The following is a 20,060-nucleotide window of genomic DNA, read 5'->3' as shown; positions in this document are numbered from 1 at the left end:
GCACTCATGACTCATTTCGGGGGTCTTGCATTTGTAAAGCAATATGTAATACTGCTACTAATGGACTTGCCTTCTTGAAGTCCAGAGTGCAGAGTTTAGCTTTCTCTCCAAACTGCCACTTGCACTGCGTGTCAGCGTCGTACAGCTCTCCGGGCAGTTTCTCAGGGTACTTGTACTCCTGGATGGCACTGGGCTCGTCAGACAGACAGATGGCCTGTGAAGTACTGAGACACAAATACTACTGTAAAACCACTCAAGTCCCATACAGTAGAGCAGGAACCATGACAACATAACAACTGGAGTTACCTCGGCTACATTTAGACATCTCTCTTTTCAACACATCCTCTGACTTCAGCATTACGTATGTTATTGAACGCTGCCGTTTTATACGTCCCACAGTGAGGCTCCACGTGTAAGCGATATCAAGGATCATGAGAAAACATTTAACAATGTTTAATAGCTTATGTTGTAGGAGCGTGACACACAGTGAAGCCCTGAATGAAGTAGTTTAGCAGGCGCTCCATGACGAGACTGGGTCAGTATGTGAGTCTGTGTGGGATGTAGGTCTGTAATGGGGGTCACATCGACTGGTGTATCAAGGCTGATTTATACTTCTGTTTCAGACATACGCCGTAGCCTTTACACTGTATGATGTGCGTCTGTATTCATTAACACTTCTGTGTTTATGTCTGCGTCGATGTGCACTACACATGCAAAACTGCTATTCTGCAGATTCCACGGGCATGTTTGCACTAGCAGACCAGTCACAGCGCTTGCAGTCCACATAGATTTGATGCGCAGTGACATTTTTGGAGAGGTACATGTCAGGCTACGCCACTGCCTGCACATACTACACACAACCTACAGCATAGCTACAGCATAGTTTTGATTCTGAAATATAAATCAGCCTTAAGGTCTAAATATATGCAACACGCAAATCAAAAAAATATACTCACACAGGTGGTCAACCTAAACAATTAAAGAATACCCATGCAATACTTGAGTTTAGAGTTGCATGATATAAAGGGGAAAAAATATGTAGATTTTTTTTTATTATTTTTTTATTTATTTGCTAAGAAAGAAAGAAAGAAAGATCCAGGTTTGTTATGCTTTTATGTACTAGGTCTGCAGAATTTGGCCAAAAAAAAGATCATTTATGAGCATGGCTATAAAATACCACCACCAACAATAATAATAATAATAATGATAATAATAATGTATAGTCTTATTCTTATTTTGTCTTCACTTTATCTTTACATGGCTCCAATGTATACATTTCCGAATGACAAGTTGACTAGTAAAATTAAGCAGTCACTCAAACACATTGTATCCGTAGATGTTCTTGTTGAAGAACAATCCATTATAAAAATCAACTACATCCAGTGATCCCTCAATGATTCAGTGCATCCTGTGAAGGGAAGCCCTGTTCTTTTGCAGCACATGTACGTCCTGCTTCCAATTATCTAGAGATGGATCAGTGTGGCAGCATCTGGGCCAGTGTTAGTGTCAGATGAATCTGATTCAGTTCCTCATCATCACTCATTTCTCCCAGTGTCACCTCTTTAAGTTTCCTTCTCAGATTTAGGCGAGCGACAGCTGTAAGACAGACCAGCTCTAGCCAGACTCCCTTTCAAGCTCTGTTTTATTAGTGATAAAAGTGAAGGGGTATGGAGAGGAACGACAGAAGGTCTGAGAGCAGCTACTTCTGTGATCTGCAGGCTGTACATTGGTGACGTAGGTGAGGCTGCTGATGAGGAATGGGAAACAGATGATGGAGACAGAGTCGCCGTACTTATCTGCAGCGTGCTGCTGTTTTTTGGGGGTATGAAAAGAGAAACAAGGGATGAACATACAGCACTTTATCGCCTTCAGATGCCCAGTCCTGGAAAAGCTGTGCTTCACAGACAGACTCTGGTGACACAAAAGTTGATTGATTGGTTGGTTCCAAATTCACACCTGTTTTCAACACTTAGGACAGGCCCGGTTCTACGAGGGTGCTATAGGGTGCTAAGCAACTAAAGATTTGGCATTAAACAGAGGTGTTCTAGCAGTTCTGAAAGAACTTACTGAGTTCAAACTTGAAGTTTTTGTTCCATTTATACTTGGCCACATAAATGTGTCTTCGCAAAACAGATATAAATCTGATGTTGAATTGAAGTGGTTTGAGCAATAGGATTTAAAAAGCATTCTCAAAATGTCTTGAAAGCAAATTGGAGGGCATCTACACATGGTCTTTCCACGATTGGATAGCTATCTGATCAGAGAAAACGCATACAGTGACCAAGTGTAAACAGGCCCTTAAAGGGTTAGTTCACGCAAAAAAAAAAAAAAAAAAGGAAATTGTGTCATTACTTACCCTCATGTATTCAGCTTCGTAAAATTACAGTTGAAACCCTGATGCCACATGGACTATTTGACCGATGTTCTTACTTCGTTTGTATTTGTTGATCGTGGTAAATTCCTTGCTGTCTATGGAAGGTCAGAGAGCTTTCAGATTCCATCAAAAAAAGATCTTAATTTGTGTTCTGAAGATGAACGAAGGTCTTACAGGTTTGGAATGACATGAGGGTGAGTATTTAAGGTCCTTGAGTCCAAATATTTATATCTGAAATTTTCACACGTTAAAAAATGAAGACGATGTTCATTGTAAATCACATTTACACACTGCCTCTGAAACTTTTGTACGTCATTATAAAAATGTGGATCCGGTTCGATCTTCTGATTTTCACATTTGGATCAAGCATTTTGAGAGGAGTTTTGACAACTCAGAGCTACTGTAGAAGTGAACACCAAACGCCAGAATGGTGTCTGACAAGTTGATCCACTTCATCTCGCAGCCCAAAGCACTGTCTGACAAACAAAGTGTGGAATACAAAGAGACAAAATATACTGTAAAGACCAATAGTGGAAATCTGTGGAGCTCAGTGGAGCATGTAATCAGGGAAAGAGAGTGCTGCAGGGATGATGTATTTTTGTAGACCAGCCAGGAAGTTTAAATCACCCTGGTTTCCTCCGCAAAAACCTAATAGGATTTTTCAATTAGCTTTTTGGTAGATTTAGAGTATTTTGAGTCAGACTGCAGTTATGATTTAACTCGAACGCTCTCGGGTGGACTTCACTCGAACTTGACACAGACTCAGACATTTTGGAAGTAACAGCATAAAAATAAAATGACAAGATATTAATAAATGTCTCCTACTCAAACTCAACTGGTTAAGGATATGAACTCAAGTCAGACTCAACAAGGTGGATTTGGACAAAACACTAGCTTTTGGATTATTGCAGAAAACAATCTCTGTGACAAACAAGGATTTTTCTATTGACATTTTGATAGATTTGGGGTACTTGGACCCAGCACCAGCTTTTGGATTAACCCCTTACTAGTAACCCCCCTTTTTTGGCATGGAGACAGAAATGACATACCCAAAATAAAAAGGTTTCTGCTCATGATTCTTTCTGACTAGATACATAATCAACATATGTTCACAAAGCTGACACTTTAAAGTTTACTGTTCAGGAATCAGAATCACCCAGACTGTTATGATAATAGAGATATATAAGCTCAAACATAAAAACAAAAATAAAAATATTAAAAACATATGTTTTAAATGTATTTAAAAAATTGTTGATGTAGGAAATGAGTTTGAAAACACAGTGTAGCTAAGGCCACAAGTCTTCCAAAACTTCATAAAAAATGTCATAATCGAATCTGTAAAACTGTGAATTTTATGAAATATTTTCTAAGGCCATGTCATGTGTGTTTTTAGAGAAGGCAAATCAGATTGATTTATGGCCCTTGTCATCTCTGTAAGATCTCACATGTAAACACTGATGTGTGTTTTATATGTGTGTTTGGCTGTGAAAACTGCCCGTTTCATGATTGTATTGTTCTCACCAAACGAGTCTTTCACACCTCCGCCAGGTATGACACATTATCCGCATTATTCTTTTATCATTATTCTTTTGTTTTTATTCCACCTTTATTAGCCTTGATTGTGGTTTTTCAGGCTTTACAAAGCAACAAAGCAGCGATCTCACTTCAGTCTCTCTTTGCATTTAGCCCTTATTTATCAAAAGTCTTACTATAAAAATACAACAAAACATTTTCTTACGACCTTACGTGAATTATTGAGACAAAAATGCATTATGAAGAAGAAAAGCATCTGCTATTAGTAGCATTGTAGCTAACGTTAGCATCTAGCTACAGCAGACAATTTATGAAATTATTAATACACTTTTACTCAAAACTCACTTTAAACGCCGATCGAGTGTTTATAATAACTTCCTTTAGCGATCAGGGGTGGAATTTGGTCGTTTACTGTTGTAAAAATATGTTATTTGTAGCCTTTTTCATCGCTGCACAAGTTAGCATTTCCCATGTACATTTTCGATTTTTTTTAATAAAAACGCCCCAGATCTCAAGAAATTCTCATACCAAGCTTTACTATCGTAATCGCGGGTTTATTATTTGGATATTTCGTGTGTACAGAGGTGTTTCAGTGTTGTTTTGGCCAGATAACTACCAGGAAGTGTGCAGGAAGCATGTGACACGATGTGGCGGTGTCCATATATGACACTGTAAGATTGACACTTGCAAGGCCCAATCAGAGTCTGAGTCACACACCGCACGAGCTGACACCACTGCACGCACACACAGATCGCTGGGAGAGGCTGTTTATCATCAGATCGCGTAAATCCGTGGAAAATGAATAGAAATGACGATTCTGTCTGAAGAAATATGAAGTAAACATCAGTAAATATATCCATATATCTCCGCAGATATGCATCTTTGGTCTAAAAATCCTTATTGACGCTGTTCAGTGAATCTATGTGAACACAAATAAACCGCTCTTGACGTGACTGAATATGAGTGAGTGATTAATTTCTATTCAAAATGTGGCATAATACGGATTTATTATTTTGCACTTCTGACATAAATCACTAAATATCTGTCACTGCAACAATGTTTTATCAAAATATTGGTCAAATATCGAAACTAGAGTCTTTAAACTTTCCATTGATGCACAGTTTGTCCAGATGAAGTAAGACAGTGATGTTTAATGTGCTGTGAAAGTGAAACAATAATAAACTGGGGCCGTCGGCGATGTTCGCACGTAAAGGGGTTAATACAGAAAATAAACTCTGTAACCAAAGTTTATGATTCTTGCACGTTTTGTCCATCATGATAATCTTTGAAAATGAACAATTTTTGAAGCCTGAATGGAACTGGAATTAGTCAAAGATAAATGAACAAAATCATAATTTCCTGATAAACTGGTGCCATATAACACATACAATGTATCTTAATAAATGTGTATCAAGTAATTTAATCAGTAAATGTGTTTCTATAATAGTGTATACAAATGTTTTCTTTGCCAATAAAAAATGAATCCAACTCAGTTGAGCGCAGAAGCTCATTTTTAGAATTTATGCACATCTTGTCATTCCCATTCAGTGTTTTAATGCAATAAAATTAAGTGGATGAAAACATAGTTAATAAGGTTGTAAAAGCAGCTAGTAAGTATTTGAGTTTACCTGTTTGGTCTGATGACATTAATGTCCTGACAACCTCTATAGTCTTTTATTAGGTCAGGTAAAAGCCTTCCTTATCTATCAAGTAGATACATTTGAAAACATTGTTTTTACATTGTAGTGTGGACTGTGTGTAGTCATGAAATGCATACTGTACCAATCTATCTATGTTTATACAGGTATGTGCCTTTTACGTGATATTCACATTCACAGTAATGCCACAGACGTGTTACTTTGTACAATCTTCTTATTACATTTCTGTAAAGATTTACTCGGGTTTGCTGTCCTGTGGCAAAACATGAGGGCAGTTGTGATTAAGACTACACATGTTAATTAGATGCATGCTATACATGCTAATTCTGCCAATAAAACAATTGTTTCTGTCTCATCTCAGTAAACTTTTATTAAATTTTGCATATGCTCAGTTATAGATTTTACATTTTCCTACATTTCAAACTTAAAAATACTAGTGTGGACAGAGAGAAAAAAAATCTTGCTTTCAAATGTATCAAGATTAGTGTAGGAATCACCAAAGTCACTGCTGGTCTGAATGGGACTCTACTGAACTTTTGTATTTAAAATTTACATTTATGCATTTGGAAGATGCTTTTATCCATCAGGTACACATTACACTGAGGGAATACATTTTATTACCATTTGCATTGCCTTGGAAACAAACTCACGACCTTGGCGTTTATTAACACTTTTGAAAGCATACATGTGACCATCGCGACCAGTGAAACACAGGGAGAGAGAGAGAGATCCAATAGCAGATGTCTTTATTAAAGGGGGGGTGAAATGCTATTTCATGCATACTGAGTTTTTTTATACTGTTAAAGAGTTGGATTCCCATGCTAAACATGGACAAAGTTTCAAAAATTAAGTTGTACGTTTGAAGGAGTATTTTTGTTCCAAAAATACTCCTTCCGGTTTGTCACAAGTTTCGGAAAGTTTTTTTCGAGTATGGGTCTGTGTGAGGTTAGCGGAGTTTCCTTATATGGGTCCTAAGAGCACTTCTCCCGGAAAAGCGCACGCTCCCGTAGAGCAGAGCAGAGACATTCACTGATCAGAGCGAGAGCGAAATGTCACAAAAGAAGTGTGTTTTTGGTTGCCAGGGCAAGACAGCCCTGCACAGATTACCAAAAAAAAAAAAAAAAAAAAAAAAACAGCATTAAGGGACCAGTGGATGGAGTTTATTTTTTACAGAGCATCAACGGAGTTGTGCAAGTGTTTTTGTTTGTTCCCTGCATTTCGAAGATGCTTGTTTTACAAACAAGGCCCAGTTTGACTCCAGATTTGCATATCGTTTATTTCTTAATGATAATGCAATCTCAACGAAAAAGGGTCACAATCGTGTGTTGAAACCGCAGGCGGTGAGTAAAACTGCTTCAAATATCTCTGTGTTGTTAACTTAGCTATCGGCGCGTAAGCACATCAAGTAAACAACATGCAATGTTGCAACACTTGCAACACTTTCCACATGTACACCTTAAAAAAAGACGACATAAAGTGGAACTTAGTAATTTTCCAAAACCGCTAAGCAAATATATACAGGTTCAATACATACTACATAGTGACGTCCTGCTGTAGTCGTTGCTGCTGCTGCTGCTCTTGTTCAATTTCAGTCTTGGGATCTGATTCTGGATCATAAATATATGGCTGAATCTGACTATTAGCCATGGTTTGTTTTGGATGATATTTTTTTCCTCACGGTAATGTCAAAGCTTCCATCTCTCAACGCAAAAGCTTACTCGCGCTCGTGATTCTTTAGCTCAGCCCACACGTCACGCCTCCAGGCGCTCATGTTTTTCCGGGAAAAAACGGTACAGACTATCTTTCTTTTATAAATATAAAAAAAACTAAAGACTTTTTGGAGTTATGAAGGATGCAGTACTACTCTATAGGTACTCAAGATTAACAGGAGATTGAGTGAAAACGAGCATTTCACCCCTTTTACCCTTTAAGGATAATCCAAATCGTGGTCGAACAGGCCAAGGTCAAAACCAAACAAGCAGTCCAAACAAACAAATAAATAAACAAAAAGAGGGAACAGGAAAGGGAAAGGAACGGGAACTCGGAGGACGAGAAGGCAAGGATGAATCTCGGAAGACGAGAAGGCTGGACATACAAACGGTAAGGACTCCATACAAACAACAGGAAAAGACTGGTATTTATAGGGAGGGCCAGGTAAAATGGGGAAACAGAGACAAGACAACCAGGTAAAATGGGGAAACAGAGACAAGACGAATAGGTAAAACCAGTAAAACCGAACCAGACGCCCCCCAGGGCAGAGCAGAAGACCACCACATTCGTGTGGCCGAAACAGACGCCCCCCAGGGCAGAGCAGAAGACCACCACATCCGTGCGGCCGAAACAGACACCCCCCAGGGCGGAGCAGAAAACCACCACATCCATGTGGTCGAATGAACAGGAGGACAAGTCTGGTTGGGCAAGTCTGAAACAAAGAACATGAACAAGTTAAGTGTAGCCTCCGTGGCCACAACAGGAGCAGTCGGTTGCTCAGAGAGTCCGACTGAGACGTGACGAGACTCTGGAAGTTCCACAGAGGCGAAGAGTGACTCATGTAGATCAGTCGAGCCGAGGGGAGACTCTAGTAGTTCAGCAGAGACGTGGGGAGGCTCTTGTAGTTCATCAGAGACGTGGAACAGCTCTGGTAGTTCAGCAGAGATGTGGAGAGGCTCTGGTAGTTCAACAGACTCTGGTACTCCCATGGTGTTTCTACTGGATTCCGGAAGATCAATGCTGACTTGACTCTACTCATGAAAAATATTGTTGACTTGCCTTTGTTCATGAAGATCACTGGTGACTTGAATTCTCCCTTGAAGATCACCGGTGACTTGACTCTGTCCTTGAAGATCACCGGTGACTTGACTCTGTCCTTGAAGATCACCGGTGACTTGACTCTGTCCTTGAAGATCACTGGTGACTTGACTTGACTCTGGAAGGTCAACGGTGACTTGCCCTGACTCTGGAAGGTCAAAGGTGACTAACCCTGACTCTGGAAGGTCAACAGTGACTAACCCTGAATCTATAGGGTCCACGAGCACCTAACTCGACTCTGGAGGGTCCACGAGCACCTGACTCGACTCTGGAGGGTCACCCGGAACCTGACTCAACTCTGGAGGGTCAACCGGAACCTGACTCAACTCTGGAAAGTCAACGGGCACCTGACTAGACTCTGGAAGGTCAAAAGGAATCTGACTTGACTCTGAAGGGTCCACGGGAACCTGCCTCGACTCTGGAGGGTCAACTGGAACCTGACTCCACTCTGGAGGATCAACTGGAACCTGACTCCACTCTGGAGGGTCAACCGGAACCTGACTCGACTCCGGAAAGTCAACTGGCACCTGACTCGACTCTGGGTGGTCAACGGGCACCTGACTCGACTCTGGAAGGTCAACGGGAACCTGACTTGACTCTGGAGGTTCAATTGTGACTGTCATCCTGTACAGAGGCGCTGGACAAACAGCCATCTTGTGCCATGACTCTGGACCGGAGGCCATCTTGGGCACTGGCGTTGGACCGGCAGCCATCTTGGGCAGTGGCGATGGGCCGGCGGCCATCTTGGGCAGTGGCGATGAGCTGGCGGCCATCTTGTGCGGTGGTGCTGGGCTGGCGGCCATTTTGCATCATCGCGCTAGGTTGGTGACTTCCTTGTGCTGTGGCGCTGGGCTGGCGGGCATCTTGGGCAGTGGCGCTGGGCTGGCGGCCATCCCACCGGAAGAGACATGAGTGGCTGGGGCATCCCATGGAGTCTGATGCTGTAAATAACACACAAACTCCCAGAACCCATATGTGTCCAGCTGAGCCAGTTCTTTTTGTGGAACCCCGGTCATCCAGCCCACTATTAAAATAGTCCTTAAAAGGCAGCATCATTATAGCCCATGACCTCAGCCAGGGACCAGAACACCTGTGCCATGGCCCCCACATCATTACCCTCCTGGCGGAGGGAGGTTAACTTTAAATATTTAGCCCTGCGCTCTACCATGCTGGCTGGGGAGGAGACATGAAAAGACATACTGCTGGATCTGTTTGATGGAGTCCTTCTGTAACGATCGCGACCAGTGAAACACAGGGAGAGAGAGAGATCCAATAGCAGATGTCTTTATTAAGGATAATCCAAATTGTGGTCGAAACCAAAAAAGCAGTCCAAACAAACAAATAAATAAACAAAAAGAGGGAACAGGAAAGGGAAAGGAACGGGAATTCAGAGGACGAGAAAGCAAGGATGAATCTCGGAAGACGAGAAGGCTGGACATACGAATGGTAAGGACTCCATAGAAACAACAGGAAAAGACTGGTATTTATAGGGAGGCTAATGACAATAAAGTTACTGCACCTGGTGCAATTAACAAGAGTGCAATTACTGTGATGACAGGACAAGACTAGAGGAATTCTAGTGCCTATGTTGAAGCAGTTGTTGGAGTACTATTCTTTGGACTCGAGTCCGACCCGACACGCCATTCTCTGGACTCGTGACTCGACTTGGACTCGCGGACTGATGACTCGTACTTGGACTCGGACTCGAGGATATATAAAATCTGACTTGAGCATTCATCACGTTCTCTTTGACTAAAAATGTTATAAAAAAAAAAAAAAAATTATATATATATATATATATATATATATATATATATATATATATATATATATATATATATATAAGGTGTTACACTTTTCCTGTTTCTTGCCCATGACCGGGCGGGATCTATTATTTTCCCTCACAGACATTGCTACCGCTCGCTGTCTTTGCTTGACAACACACTCACTGACGTCACTCACTTTACTTTCACTTAACTTTTTTTCCCAAAGCGCTCGGGCACTCGCGGGAAAGGATGAAGCTGATTGGTTAGTTCTTGTCACATGACCCGCGGTGCGCTTGCGGCTTTCTGAAAATGTTTTTAACTTGATGCGGTGCGGACGCGCCTGGAAAAACTGAGCGCGTCGCTTCCATTATGAGCGCGCATACAAACGCACTCAGGCTAAATCACTCGGTCACTCACACACAAACGCTCTCTCTCTTTCTCTCTCTCTCTCTCTCTCTCTCTCTCTCACACACACACACACACACACACACACACACACACACGCACTCTCTCTCTCTCTCTCGGCATATCGTATTTATTTTTATGTTTGAAGTATCTTTACAGTGTCCTTTAAAAAGCACGTTTCTTTTTTCACAGAGTGTATTTCTGTAATACAGTGTTAAAGAATTACTTCAAACAAAAATGAAAATGTCCTAATCATTTACTCCTCTCAATGCCATCCAGGATATCCTTGGCTTTTTTTCTTAAATTATGTTTTTTAAGGAAAACATTTCAGGATGTTTTCTTCATATAATGGATTTCAATGCCTACCAACTCAGTTGGTTGCTATTGTTTCCTCCAAAAATTATGGGACTCGAATATGGGACTCGAGACTCGACTCTGACTCGAACTCTGGTAATGGTGACTCGACTCGGACTCTTCTTTGGTGACTCGGACTTGGACTCGGACTCGAACACTGAGACTCGAGACTTGACAGTTGGTGACTCGACTACAACACTGTGGTGAAGTGCCTAAGGGGAAGTGAGCCCACTAGTGGACACCCAGGGAAACAGAGACTAGACAGCGTGACAATGCATCCCTGAACTTTTCTGTGCCAGGAATTAAATATCAACCTTCAACCAATGCACAGTATGCCGTAATAACCAGGTCAAAAATCCTGCAGATTGCTGTAAGCCCCATTTTCTTCTGCACTTTCAAACAACTCTTCAGTCTCCACATAAAGCGTTGCAGGAAGACGAGCGGTAGAAACAAGTAAAGCAGCTCTAAGCATCTGACAAACCCCTGCCAGGGAATCCCTTCTTCTGCTGAGGCCTAGAGCTACTGATCTGGGTGGCAGTAGAGAAGATGATCTCATCACGATAATGCAGTACCAGGCTACTACATTTAACACGTCTGTTAATTTAAGAGCAACAGGTCAAGCTGGTCCCTTTTCAAAAGTACAGACATCGCTCTCAGACAGAAAATGAAATTTAAAACTTGCTGGAGCTGCTCACAACCAAAAGAGCACTACAAATACTACTTTTAAAGATGAGGTTGGTGTCTAGACTCACACTGGACTCATGCTGGGTGATTCTGCATTGATGAATGATGGACAGGAGATGCTCATTAAAGGGCAGGTTGTTAATATCTTTGCATGCTTTTTTCTAATGCCGCTTTGGGCTGCCAATAGGTAGATCATGTGATTTTGGATGGTCTTTCCAAGTGACTCAAAGTTAAATACAAATATCAGCCACAACACTCCTACACTGTTTTGATCCATTGTAAAAACATGCATTTATGATACTGGGATTTCAAGCTGTTATTTGGGAAAAGGATTCTAAATGTGAAAAAAAAAAAAAACTCACCTTAGAAATCGGTTTAGATATTGTCGGCTACAAGATGACCAGGAGAATAAACCATTGTGTCCTGCCAAAGTAGGAGACATAATATTTCCAACTGACTTCTTACATATGTTGCCTTCGCCATCATGGACCATTCCAAAGCTGTGAAAAACATGGCTTTCATTGATCCAGTACAGGCAATCGGATTTGAGGAAATCAAACAAAGATGAATTATAAATTGAACTCTTACTTGTGGCCAGATTCGTGTGCGATGGTGAAGGCCAGACCAAGACCAGTGTCCTCATTGATCGTGCAGCTGCGGTACTTACTGCACATCCCACTGATTGGAGCAAATCCTGAAATCAAAACAATTAATGGATGGATGAATGAAGGAATGATGAGGAGTATGTAAGTCTAGACTAGTGTACCACTGCAACTTATTATGAAGTACATCTCATAAAAGGAGCCAAAGAGTCAGCGACAATAATTTTGCACCAGATCACCTCTGACTGTACTCCACCGATCAAATGTTTGGTGTTAAAATGTTTTCGAAATAAATCTTTTCTGCTCACCAAGGCTGCATTTATTTAATCAAAAATAGAGTAAAAACAGTACTATTGCACAATTCTGATTGAATGATTACACTTTTCTGTGTGAATCTCTTTTAAACTGTTATTTATTCCTGTGATGTGCAGCTGTATTTTCAGTATCATTCCTCCAGTCTTCAGTGTCACGTGATCTTCAGAAATCAGAATAATATGATTTACTTTGAAAATATTATGATTTACTGCTCAAGAAACATTTCTGATTATTATCAGTGTTTAAGACAGTTGAGATGACAAATATTTTTTTGCAAACTGATATATTTTATTTTTCAGGAGTCTTTGATACACAGCATTTATTTGAAATATAAATATTTAGTAACATTATCATTTTTTTTTGATAAAACATAACTAATTTGTTTAAAATAATAATAATAATAAAGTAAATAAAATCTTACTGACCCCAAACTTTTGAACCGTACATAATCCACATTGCTCAAAGAGAGGGCAGTAAATACAAGATGTTTTCCTGTGCGAGAACAACTGATGGACTGCTGTAGTAAGATCAAGGTTTGCTAGTTCAAGAGCTAGAGATCAAATCCAGTTGTTTCAAGTCTGTTGCAGGAAATCTGAACAGATATACGAGTTACTTCGACCAGCATGAATCTGAAACACATTATATGCAGGCCATCTACAGCTAGGAGTGGTATATTAACTGTAGAAAGCATAAAAATAGAAAGGCAACCTCACAAAATGCTTTGAACAGTTCTGTAAGTGTCGCTACGTAGGTCTGAGATCTAAGAGAACTGTATTTTATGACAAATTATGACTTTCTAACTCTTTAATACAAAACCTGTGGTGATGAAGTCCAGTGTATGTTGGACCAAAGTCAAACCCCAAAAGGACCAAAGGAGTCTGATTTATTATCCTTTGATTTAATCACTTAATATATGTGCTGTTTTTTGACACATACACACAGAGTGATTAAATACTTGCACGTATGGCACAAATGTGTTGCACCAGAACATTCTGTGATTTATTTGTATCTTCTGGCCTTACTGAAAATCTCAAGCGGGACAAAACAATCATACTAAAAATTTCATTACACTTGATATATGGATTCTTATGTTGTAAAATAAATAAAAGAAAACAATTTGTTACTAAAACATGTTGCCATCTCATAAATAAGCACTATAAAACAAATATATATTTCAATATCTCTCTGTCATGTGCGGAAACGATGCATGAGGGTAATCCAATGCATGCGGTGGTTTTCTCAGTCTACAGTATTGATACTTTATGGAATAGGGTATGCTAGTATTAAAGGTTCGGCAGAGCTCTTTAATCTTCCAGTCCATGACCTCAGAGGGACCTGAAATCTCCCACAACCCTTGACCTCTTGACGTCTGAGCGTGAGTCTACACTCAAATGTTAATCATTAACACTCCACAAATGTTGTGTTCCTAGCAGCCTTTGAACCGTGGCCTTGCATTTGAGTGGCATGGCTAGCTTTGCTAATGGGGTTAGGGGTTAGCGGGGAAATATTTTGTAGGTTAATAGAGGAAAAGCTTCTGAAAAGCTACTGTACCTCTAATAATTTATCAGTTTAGCAATAGCTAAATGGAGCCGTTGAATGATAACTACCGGCAGTACAGTATACATTAGGTCATAAATATTAAATGTCCCACCACACCTGTGATTTGTTACTCTTTAATGATAGCAAAATTACAATAAAACCTGGTATCATCTTAAGAGTTAGCTTTTGTCTCATAATGTCACATAGTGGCATTAATGCAGCATGAGAGGAGGTTTTGAGTTACCCATGCCATTGTACATTAGCGGGTGTTTTTATCCAAACCTACTTACATTGCATTGAGGGTGTGCATTTACAGTTTTATTTGCCATCAGCCATGATTAATTTAATCAGTGTCCAATAACTGTCAGTTACCAAAATAAAGCAAGTAGTATTTGGATGGGCTGGGAATTGCAAATAGTGCAACATTACAACACTATTTAAGTATTTTTATGCATTCAGCATTTCATGCATTTTGGCTCATTTAGGCCCGTCAGATGTTGTCCTTACCCAGAGTGTCACATGGTTCATTCTTCCAGGAGCAGATATCCAGACCGGTTAGCAGGATGGCATGATCATGGCGGCGACCTCCTCGTCCAGCCAGTCCTGACTGCCATTGGCAGAAACTGTTTAGAGTGTGATCCGCATGATGGTTAATCACTAGTCCATCCTGAGTGAGTAGAGAGTTAAGTAAAGTCAAGTGCAGATTGAAGTCAAAAGAACAAAACAATCACAGGCAACTAGTGAATAGTGCTAAGAGACTAACTCAAAATGGGCTGAGTAATTACTAGCTACCTCTGCTGACCCCACCTCAATAAATGAGTCTATGGGTAATTAGCCCCTCATCACTGATCCTGAGTGACTGCGGCTAATTATTCCAATCAAAAGGGGGATAAGGGCAATTTTCTGCATTCCTCAGCCGGTGGCTAATGCAAGCTTCATTAACATTAGCACAGGTGTATCGGTGTTTGCTGGCCAGCTTTCCTACAGACTCATCCCTCATCTGGCTGGAATCCAATGGAATGCTATATATCCAATTAAACTGTCATCATAAAAACCATAGACCTTTTCAGATTGGTCTCAAAGAGGATGAAGGAGACAAGCCTCTCAAGGGCAATAAAATCCATCTGAAGCAATGTTTCATTCGGTTTCAAAGCTCTGTGTTATCTAAACCTCTCATGGTCCATGACCTCAGTCCCCTCCAGAGGGCTTTAACTCTCATTCATTTGACAAATATACACTTGGTGTTGATGTAACATATTAATTTGAACATGCATTATCAGTGCAGTAGAGCCCAAATCTCCTCCTTTGTTTCCAAACATCTCCAGTTCATAAACTCACCTGGTCTTCGTCCAGCAGTATTAGTCCAACAATTACTACATTGATGTCACCTCCAATCGTACCATCTTTGAAAAGTGTTGAGACCTTTGTGGAGATAAGCAACAGTGCAGAAAAATCTGCATTAGGATGGTGCATTTATATGGAGGCATCTAAACTCAAATGACCATCTTTAACAAAACAATCAGAAGTGTCTTTTTGGAGAAATGAGAAGTATATGGCAGGGATGTGTATGGTGTATGGTATGGAGGCATACCATATGTACTTAAGGGAATCCCTAATCGCACATTTCACCGGCCTTTGAAACAGAGATGAAGATAAAGTCCTTTGGATGGCTTAAAGTGCTCAGGTATCATAAATACAAACACTTAGTCCCAATACAAGGTCTTTCATTCCTGCTATTTTGTCTTTGTTTTCACTGACACCAACACAAGAGGTGAGGATTTTGGTTTCAGGTGTCAGTATTTCACTAATCCTTTGTAAACTAGGACTCTTAAAACACCTTCACAAAGTTTATGTTTGATGGGTATGTTCATAACATGTAACACAATCCTATTTCCATTAGTCTAAAAGAGTGTTTTCATATGTGCTTACATTTTTCACTGTGCACACCCCAAATGGACTCACTTTGACTTTCAGCAATCATTAACTAGTCCATTTGGTCAACCAGATATGCCACAGTGAAGTGAAAACAGGTGCTCTGACCTCAGTTTGACATTTTTCTCCATGTATTCAGAGCAAACTCAACCACAGAATACTGGGAAACTAATGAGTGGATGGGAGGATGGACAAATGGATGCATCAATAGCTCGACAGATCCATGGATGGATCCATGGATGATAGATAGACAGATGGATGCATGGATGAATCGATGCAAATGCATAATGGTTGCATGGATGAATGAAGGTATGTACAGACAGGTACATGGATGAACAGATGAATGGATGCAATATGCACATGAATGGATGGATGAACAGATGGAGAAATGGATGCATTGATTTCCGGATGGTTGCACGGATGGACAGAGATGGATGCATTGCTAATTGGATGGATACATGGATGATAGATAAGACAGATGAATACATATGGATGGATGGATGGATGGATGCATGGATATCTTGGATGCATCCATGAATGAAGATAAATGGTGTGGTGGGTGGAGCAAAAGACAGACAAAGTGGGGGTGTTGTCAGGCCTTGGAGAGTTTTTTTATTAACAGAAAATAACGAAACACAGGGAAATAAAAGTGTCCAAAAGGGAAGAGAGTCCAAAATAATCAGGGAATCTGGTGTCCTCGTCATGCTGCGGGGTTCGTGTAGGTCAGGCGGTGTTCAGGAAAAAAGGGTCCAGGTAAGGGGTGAAGTCTGGCGACCGCATGCGCTCCCCTCTTCGGTCAGGGGCGCGAGGGGTGGCGTCTTCGGCATCCTTGCCCGATGGCAGTGTAATGGGTGCGTTTTTTGTCTGGACCACGGGTTTGCCAGCTCACGTCTCTGGTGATGTGGGAGACCTTCTATACACCCTTCCTGGACCCACGAGGACACCAACGTGCGTGCACGGGAAAGAGACCGGTCTCCCGAGGAGAGGCGCGCTCTGCATTTAAATAGTGATGGTGATGAGGCTGTATTAGGTGTGCTGCATCACACACCGCCAGCCCAGGTTATTTCAGCGCCCCTCCTCTCTCACACACCCACTCCTGCCAGGAGCCTGGTGAAGGGCGGCGATTAAGGGATGGGGTGACGATGAAAATTAGGGGGGGAGGCGGCTAACTCTTCACAATGGATTGATAGATGGATAGATAGATGTAAGGATGCATGTTGTTTGGATGGATGGACACATGGACAGATGACTTACCATGTTAAGAACAGTAAGGACATATGTGGTTATATTCTCATGGCCGTGATTGTCTATCATCTTGTGATCAACCACCACCAGGGTCTCCACATTTAGCCTCTTGTGCGTCTGAGGTTTGAACATAACGGCCCGCTTCCCTCTGGGCATGAACTTATATTCATCTGGAAAAATATAGATATCGTCCTCAGGAGGTTTAGGCATATCTGAAACAGAGGACCAAGACAATATCAACACTAAGTCACACAGTCAGTTTTGGTTCCCCAAAGAAAATGCATTACTAGTTCAGCAAATAGCTGAATATATGTGTGAAAAACTCTGGCCCGTACAAGACATTAATGCATGCCATGTGTGTCAAACTGTATTAGTTGTTACCTCATGTGTCATATAAGATTTGGTTTCTCAGTTCGTAAAATATTACTCAGAGATCAAATGCAGTGTGAGGATGTGGTGTTTGTTTAGAGTAGGTGAAGATAATTCATGCCTGACCAAACACAATACAGGTGTGATGATGTCATGAAAACATGTTCAAACTGACCCTTTAACAGCTGTGACCTCTGTACATATGAACATCGTCTACAATAAATCCCTGTCCTCCTAATGAATGTTTTTGACAGCACCATGTAATGGAAAGCAGCTCAGTGTTAATGACTCTGAAGGTGCGGTTGGAAAGAGAATGTCCTTACATACATTTCTTCCGTCTTCCACAGAAGTGCTGTCTCTGCCGTATGCCGTCATGACTGTGCAGCATATGCTGGTACTCCTCTGGATCCGTCTGTGTGGTTCTCCACAGATACGGGACTGCTGAATCTCTTCTGCTAACCGTCTTTAGCTCAGTTGACCTCCTGTTTCTGCCTCTGTTGTTCTGTGTTGGAGTGGATCTTTTGTATAAAATGTGGGGATGGTGGTCAGATGGGGCTGAGAAATTCTCCAGAAGTGCCTGATGTGGATGCAATGGCTTCAGGAAGTAATCCGCACCCTGAGTTCTGATCAAACCTGACTGGAGGGAAAACACACTGGTCAATACCTCGCCATCTGATCAAGAAACCCTGCACTCTTCATGCTTCATATAATGTGTGTGTTTCCTGCAAGAAACCGCAGTGCTTGCAAGGCAGCAAAATAACCAGGAATCCTTGCTCATCCACAGAAACTATATCTAGTGATGTATTGTGATGTAGGTTAATGTCACTGAAGGCTGTGATTTAACAAAATAAATATATCACATTCACTGCAGTGTTATTTGAGCTGAGATGCAACGCAATATTATGAGCTGTACTTCACACTAAAACTGCCAGTGCATACATTATTTAACTGACAAACCATCAAAATAAAAGCTAGATGGTTTAACTTTTGAAAAGAAAGATCTGAATATATATATATTGTGACGAGTGGGGCGGGGCCGAGGGACGTGGGAACGAGGAGTGAGGCCAGGTGTAGTGATTGGAGATGAGCTACACCTGCGACCCACCACCTGTCTCGAGTCCCACGTAGGAGATGGAAGGATATAAAACTGGAGCGACGACCGTGAAGGACGAGAGAGGACCAGGCCTGGGCCATTATTTTATGTTTGCTTTTTATTTTGTGCGCACCAGTCGTCCGTGAGGGGCTGGTGCGCTGTTTTGTGTTTATTTTTGTCATTAAAGTTTCATTTTGATTGTGCGCTGGTTCCCGCCTCCTTCTTCCGGATGATTAGGAAGTTTTTATCATTACATATATATACTCAGTTCCTCTTCAGGAACTCGAGCTGCGTCACTGCGCTTTGGGAAACGCGCCCAGCGTGCGCGACTCTGAATATTGTGTGAAATCAGACCAATGGACGAGCGTGACGTCATCGACGGAATGACGTAAGCGACCAGGAAGCTATAAAAGCACGTGCCACGCAGCTGGCGTCAGCTTCGCGTCTTTCAGCAAGCGCTCTGTGTGTGATTGTCAAACTGTTTGTCTGTGAGTCTTATTTACTGTTGTCTGTCCAGTTTAAAGAGCTCCAGATATGCCAAAAAGCAAGGCGAAAGTCAAACACTCTGGCGATTCCAAATCGCGTTATAGGCTGTGTGTTCCTCCCTGCCCAAGATATATAACGGGTGGGGATACACACAGCCTGTGCGTGGTTTGCCTGGGTGCGAAGCACGCTGAGTCGGCTCTCGAGGGGGCCGACTGCCCGCACTGTGAACGCATGTCGGTGCGGCTGCTTCGCTCCCGGAGGGCCCTCTTCGAGGAGGGGGCCTTCGCCAGCGTTCCCCGCGGTGCTGGTCCCGCTTCTGCTGAGGCAGAGCGGCGGCTGCACTCGTGGGGTTCGCAAGTGGATCTGGTGGAGGGAATGGAGACGGGCCAGTCCCTATCTCCTTCCACTTCTGCCAGATCCGCCACCCAATCCCTAGAGTCGGAAGCACGCTCAGCGGTTCCTTCCACTCAGGGAGAGGGGTCGACGCTCCGCCTCTCTTCCTCCGAGGAGGTCGATGTGGAGTCGCTCGACAGGGATTCGCCACCCCACTCGCCACAGTATGAGGAGCTCTTGGAGGTGGTTACTCGAGCGGTGGCCAAGTTAAACATCGATTGGCCGGCCGAGAAAACAGCTGAACCGCAGAGAAGCAAGCTCGATGAACGCTTCCTGCGCGCGAGTCAGCCACCTCCCAGCCGGGGCCTGCCATTCTTTCCCGACCTGCATGATGAGATCGCCAGGTCGTGGAAACGCCCATTCTCAGCCCGGCTCTACATCCCCTCGTCAGACTACTATGGGAACGTAGTGGGGATGGCAGAGCACGGTTACAGAGCGATGCCCCGGGTGGAACAGACGCTTGCGAGCTATCTGTCCCCCGGTGCGGCGTCGTCTCTGAAGGCC

The 20,060-nt window shown here is 42.1% G+C and overlaps 1 protein-coding gene across 1 annotated transcript in view; it reads right to left on the bottom strand.

Annotated features, from left to right (window-relative positions):
- Positions 1-20,060, bottom strand: part of LOC113070621 (A disintegrin and metalloproteinase with thrombospondin motifs 16-like) — a 117,536-nt gene that overhangs the window by 76,463 nt on the left and 21,013 nt on the right. The window contains exons 4-10 of the mRNA XM_026244023.1: positions 17,912-18,221; positions 17,225-17,427; positions 15,377-15,460; positions 14,546-14,705; positions 12,171-12,276; positions 11,945-12,082; positions 71-224 (exon numbers count right to left, since the gene is read on the bottom strand). Coding sequence (XP_026099808.1) covers positions 71-224; positions 11,945-12,082; positions 12,171-12,276; positions 14,546-14,705; positions 15,377-15,460; positions 17,225-17,427; positions 17,912-18,221 — 1,155 coding nt within the window. The remainder of the gene's footprint in view (positions 1-70; positions 225-11,944; positions 12,083-12,170; positions 12,277-14,545; positions 14,706-15,376; positions 15,461-17,224; positions 17,428-17,911; positions 18,222-20,060) is intronic.

The sequence above is a fragment of the Carassius auratus genome, unplaced genomic scaffold (assembly GCF_003368295.1).
Source record: "Carassius auratus strain Wakin unplaced genomic scaffold, ASM336829v1 scaf_tig00004858, whole genome shotgun sequence".
NCBI classification, from domain to species: domain Eukaryota; kingdom Metazoa; phylum Chordata; class Actinopteri; order Cypriniformes; family Cyprinidae; genus Carassius; species Carassius auratus.
The sequence above is the reverse complement of the archived record's forward strand: the minus strand, read 5'-3'. Positions and strand labels throughout refer to the sequence as shown.